Source organism: Salmo salar, chromosome ssa19, assembly GCF_905237065.1.
Source record: "Salmo salar chromosome ssa19, Ssal_v3.1, whole genome shotgun sequence".
Lineage (NCBI taxonomy): Eukaryota > Metazoa > Chordata > Actinopteri > Salmoniformes > Salmonidae > Salmo > Salmo salar.
This window is the reverse complement of record NC_059460.1, coordinates 10,888,795-10,894,794: the sequence shown is the minus strand read 5'-3', so window position 1 is coordinate 10,894,794 and position 6,000 is coordinate 10,888,795. Positions and strand designations below refer to the sequence as shown.

General features: G+C 43.0%; 1 protein-coding gene across 1 annotated transcript in view; it reads right to left on the bottom strand.

The window, feature by feature from the left end:
- Positions 1–3,453: 3,453 nt before the first annotated feature.
- Positions 3,454–6,000, bottom strand: part of mtrr (5-methyltetrahydrofolate-homocysteine methyltransferase reductase) — a 40,072-nt gene continuing 37,525 nt past the window's right edge. The window contains exons 14-15 of the mRNA XM_014157213.2: positions 4,056–4,241; positions 3,454–3,935 (exon numbers count right to left, since the gene is read on the bottom strand). Coding sequence (XP_014012688.2) covers positions 3,791–3,935; positions 4,056–4,241 — 331 coding nt within the window. The 3' untranslated portion in view covers positions 3,454–3,790. The remainder of the gene's footprint in view (positions 3,936–4,055; positions 4,242–6,000) is intronic.

Genomic DNA, 6,000 nt, shown 5'->3' with positions numbered 1-6,000 from the left:
CAATTGGATTCAGGTCTGGGGAACGGGCGGGCCAGTCCATAGCATCAATGCCTTCCTCTTGCAGGAACTGCTGACACACTCCAGCCACATGAGGTCTAGCATTGTCTTGCATTAGGAGGAACCCAGGGCCAACCGCACCAGCATATAGTCTCACAAGGGGTCTGAGGATCTCATCTCGGTACCTAATGGCAGTCAGGCTACCTCTGGTGAGCACAAGGAGGGCTGTGCGGCCCCCCCAAAGAAATGCCACCCCACACCATGACTGACCCACCGCCAAACCGGTCATGCTGGAGGATGTTGCAGGCAGCAGAACGTTCTCCACGGCGTCTCCAGACTGTCACGTCTGTCACATGTGCTCAGTGTGAAGCTGCTTTCATCTGTGAAGAGCACAGGGCGCCAGTGGCGAATTTGCCAATCTTGGTGTTCTCTGGCAAATGCCAAACGTCCTGCACGGTGTTGGGCTGTAAGCACAACCCCCACCTGTGGACGTCGAGCCCTCATACCACCCTCATGGAGTCTGTTTCTGACCATTTGAGCAGACACATGCACATTTGTGGCCTGCTGGAGGTCATTTTGCAGGGCTCTGGCACTGCTCCTCCTTGCACAAAGGCGGAGGTAGCGGTCCTGCTGCTGGGTTGTTGCCCTCCTACGGCCTCCTCCACGTCTCCTGATGTACTGGCCTGTCTCCTGGTAGCGCCTCCATGCTCTGGACACTACGCTGACAGACACAGCAAACCTTCTTGCCACAGCTCGCATTGATATGCCATCCTGGAAGAGCTGCACTACCTGAGCCACTTGTGTGGGTTGTAGACTCCGTCTCATGCTACCACTAGAGTGAAAGCACCGCCAGCATTCAAAAGTGACCAAAACATCTGCCAGGAAGTATAGGAACTGAGAAGTGGTCTGTGGTTACCACCTGCAGAACCACTCCTTTATTGGGGGTGTTTTGCTAATTGCCTATAATTTCCACCTGTTGTCTATACCATTTGCACAACAGCATGTGAAATGTATTGTCAATCAGTGTTGCTTCCTAAGTGGACAGTTTGATTTCACAGAAGTGTGATTGACTTGAAGTTACATTGTTTTGTTTAAGTGTTCCCTTTATTTTTTTGAGCAGTATATATATTTCCACACTATGAGGTTGGAACAATACTGTGAAATTGTAAAAATTAGGATAATGCCCTTTTAGTGTAAGAGCTGTTTGAAAAGACTGCCTGAGTTTTGGCCTTCCATGGTGACATCACCATTTGGCAAATTAGTTAATAGACCAATAAAAGAGTTCAAAACCTCTCTTCCAATAATCAGTTTTTTTGTGTGTAATTTTTCTCCACCTAGACTACTCCCATACAGTACTAGCAAAATTCTTGCTCGAGAAATTGCCCTTTGCTAAGAAGCTTTTTTTTTTTACCAGTTCATTGAAAACTATCACAGTGCTTAATGGTTACCCAGAAATGATTTGATATTGAGCTAAAAACAGCTGCATTGGACCTTTACGGGCATAAGGCCAGGGGATGAGCATCAGAAGATTACTGCAGGCCTCAATCACCAAATCAATGGGAAAGATTGGCACTCTAACATTCAATATCCCCCATCTGCACCCACTGTATTGGGTTGAAGTTTGTTTGTACGGTAACACATTTCTTGTACCCCCGAACAACCTGAGATCCCAACTACATCCCCCACGCTACTTCACTCTCTACTTCCACCTAATGAGTCATTACCTTCCATATACATCTTTCTGCTTCATTTACGCCATTCTTAACTACACAGATCTATCATAGCATTATCCTCCAGTCCTCACTAGCGCCTAGCTCTCTCTTTGTCTGATTTATTTCGATTACCTCTTTGCGTCTCGCCTCTCACTGCAGACGGAAAAGGCACCTTGAACCTTTTTAATTAAGAAACTGTAATTTAAAACTTCATCAGTCCTTACTGCGCGGTGGCCATGACGGGGCCGGAGGATCCGCGGGGCTCTCTGTCTTCAGACGAGAGGGTGATTTTTCAGGTGGGGGTGAAAGGATGCGAATAGGCTAGGTAAATAAGGAGTGGGCGAAGAGTGATGCGCCTTCCCCAAAAAACCACTCAGCAGCGACGATGTTCAGGGGGTGTTGCTTTGTCAAAGACGAGGCCAAACTTGATTAAAGTTTCCCCTCTTGTTTATTACACACTGGGTGAGCGTGGTGCCATTAATCAAGCTTAAGCATGTGTATGTGTTGTGTGTGTTCGTCAAGCATGCGTGTGGAGAAGAGCCTGAACCCTACTTCCTTCTCTCACTAAAACAAAACTTTTCTCACCTTTTAGCAGACATCTAAGCGATTGCTTAACTTCTCTTTTGTCCTTTAGCAGGGGATGATAAATTGTTCTCTAGCTACCAAGGCCTACTGATTTTTGCCCCCCACCCCAATTTTTTTTTATTTCAGCCTTGGGTTAAGAATGATAGCTGCATGATAACGTTTGTGGATTGTGGATCAATGAAAAGACCATTCATCACATTCAATACCCAACTCCTTTCCACCTTATTCAGTGATGTTTAGAAAACAGCCTTGGTGACTTGCAGCCTGTAATTCCTCCCTGACACTCAGCCTGGATGCCAGCTTGTCTCTGCTTCAACCAAATCTTTTGTCCAAAGACATTTTGTGCATGAAAATACAAATTAAATCTCATCACTGTTTAGTGACGTCTATACAGTACGATGACCTCGGTGACTCATAACTCATTCCATATGACCCTCGGGTCTCATGTTGTCATGGCAACAAAGGGAGTTGGCTAAAGCAGACAATGAGACAGGCATCCAGGCTGCAGGGACAACGGTTTCAAACCACCACTACTGATTTGATGATCCTCTGACAAAGTGGAGCAGCAGGAGAATGTGGCCGAGACTTATTGATAACGTCCAATCTGCTCTGGTATTCATTGAACTGTGTTTGAAATTCCTCCAGTCCGTAACACAATTCTCCACCCCGGTCTGACCTCATGGACAGGCCTATACTTTCCTCTGACAGACAAGCAGAAGTTGATTTGTTTACTTGGCGAAGCTTTATTGAGTGTGATGTTGTCATCCATTCTCATACAGAGCACAAGCCCAGTCTAGCCCAGCTGTGGAGACGGTCAACATCTTGACGAGAGACCTGCTGATATAAAAAGACTAGCAGTGTCTGAAGATTTAATTCTGAGAAGTCTCTCTAGGGTACGGTGGAAGGCCCATAGCGAAAATCCTTCAATTAACTAACCGCCAACTCCAGCTTCATCTAGTGAGGAAAGTCACCTTGAACAATTGAATTATTCTCAAATTAAAACACAATCATCCCATATCAATCAAAATTCATTACCTTTGATCGTTATCTCTGAATGGGTTTCATCTCGTCTTGTACGCGTGCCAAGATAAGTTTCACCCACCATAACACTCATTATCATCATACAGTGAGCATAAGAAATACATCAGAGACCTTTAAACCTTTTCAAGCAAACACACCTTTTGTATTTTGGACACAATTTTGCACACAGCAAAAAAGTATTGGAAGACAAGAATGTGAAGTAGGATGAGGAGTAAGCTGAACAGGCAGTGTGTTAGTCTTGCATAATTCCCCTATAAAACAACTACAGTCCTTGAAACTCAATCTTCTATGGTCAGTTTATGAAGTTTATGGTCAGGTGCTATGAGGCAAGAGGAACAACATGCAACCCAATCCATATGGTCAGTTTGTGTTGCTTAAAGGAAATGAATGGCCCACTAAAATTATACATGGACCTTTTCGGTCTGTGACATAAGATATGTTGAAGATTCATCCACTCAGCACCATATGTCCTGTAAATAGCGTTTCTCCTCCCTGAGTCCAGCCAATCTCTTCATGGCATCTAGTTTATCCAGCTGAAGCTCTGCTGATACCATCTCTATCAGGGTATTGTTCACGTCTTTAGCCATGTTCTTAGCATCACTGTGGGAGCAAAGTAATTAAGTCAGTAAATCCAGATCCACAGCCACTAAAATAATGAACCAAACTATTCCATGGTTTTCCTATTGACATCATCATCGCCACCATCAAAGTTAAGCTCACCCGCAGACGTAGAGGTATCCATTCTCCTTGAAGAGGAGGTTGGTGATGTCTTTGGCATGGAGGAGCAGGTTGTGTTGGACGTATCTAGGTCCTGTCTTGGTCTCTGTCCCCATCTGAGTGTCTCGCGAGAAACACACTTTCAGATGGGTCAGGGTTCCTTTACCCACAAACCCCTGCAGCTCCTCTCTGGAGAAAAGAAAAAGAAAAGTGTGAGTGAGAGCAAGGAGAGAAGAAAGAGGAGAAAAGAGAGAGAAAGAGGAGAGAGCAAGAGAACAGAGAAGAATAAGAGAAGCGCTAGAGGAGAAGAAAGAGAGAGTTAGTTCAGGGCATGAAAACAGTTTTCATTTCCAAAATAGACAAAAAACAGTCAAGCTCAATAAAGTTCCAACCCAGCCGTGTGTACAAGCCTACGTATAAAAACACAGGCCACCGATACGTCTTATTTAATGGAAGATAAATGGTCAAATATGGATTTCATAAGCAAGGTCGAGGCCCTCTTATAAGCATATTTTTACAATCAATCCACCAATCCTTGCCACAACACTGTGTGTGTTCCATCTCAATATGTTTTTTTAATAGGGCCTTGGGTAGGTAGCAACAGTAAGGTCTACTGAGTTTTCTGAGCCAGTGAAGAACCTTAGCAAGGTTGAGAGGATAGAGAGTAGACAGACAGGCAGACTGGACAACATATGTGGTCTGGTTAAAGGAAGTCTGGTGAAGATCGTTTTGCAGTAGCCGGGAGACTTTTAAAAGCTAGTTTTAATAAAATAAGGAGACCATGACTAGAATGAGTAAAAATGCAGTAAATACTGCAGGAGAGTAGAGCAAAGGATTGTCCTGGTATTGTTGTTATTTTCCATTTTGCTCTTTCCTTCTTTCTCGTTCACCTTCATTGAGTTAAATGTTATGTATTGTTGCTGCAACACCATTACCATGTTTATCTGGATGACTCATTACAAACAATTATTATTATTTATTTCTTTACCTCTGACAACTAAATCCCTAGAATACCAAGTATGTTAAACGCTAGAACAGGGTTCTTTAACTGGCGGCCCGCTAGCTGAATTTGGCCCGCGATGGTTTTATTTGGCTCCCCAAGTTTTCTTTGCAAAAAAAATTATATAGAGAGATTTTTTGAGGGGGAATTTTCATTAATGGACATAAAAAAAAGTTAAAACACCAGGAAATCAGCTCCAAGTGATTTTAGTTTAGGAAATTTGTTCTCAAGTATTTCCCATGCATAATAGAGAGACGTGATCATATCCAAATGTAAGCAAGGTTTGAATGATAAAGTTTTAGTCAAATATTATATCTGTTTGGGCTTCTTGGTGTCAATTTGCAGTCTACAAATTATTTGTAATTATGTACCGGCCCCTCGACCATCCTCTCAAGAAAAAAATCGTACCGAGGCTGAATCTAGTTGATAATTGCTGCACTAGAATAACAAGAGAAAAAACAGGAGAGGGAAGAACAAAAGAGAAAGAAGAGGACGTGTGTCCTAGACGGCCCCGTGTGTCACCTAAGGTATCAACTGAGCAGTGATGAGGGTTCACTTCCTGGTTTTCAAATAAAAACAATGAATACTGAACCTTTAACGTGAGGCATTGACTAACAGAAAAGTCTAGGGGGGAAAGCATGACAACATATTCTCTGCAGATATACAGTCAGGTCCAAAATGATTGGCACCCTTGATAAAGATGAGCAAAAAAAGACTGTATAAAATACAAATACTGAGCTGTATTGTATGCCCCCCAAAATTGGGAATTTATATTATTTTATACAAATACAATTGCTCAGAGAAAGATTTTGTTTAACAAATAAAAACTCTAAAAGAAAGATGGGTGTAAAGATTGTTGCCACCTGTTTTCAATACTCCGGCACCCTACCCTTGCGAGGATAACTGAGTCTATTTCTAAAATGTTATACGAGATTAGAGAACACATTG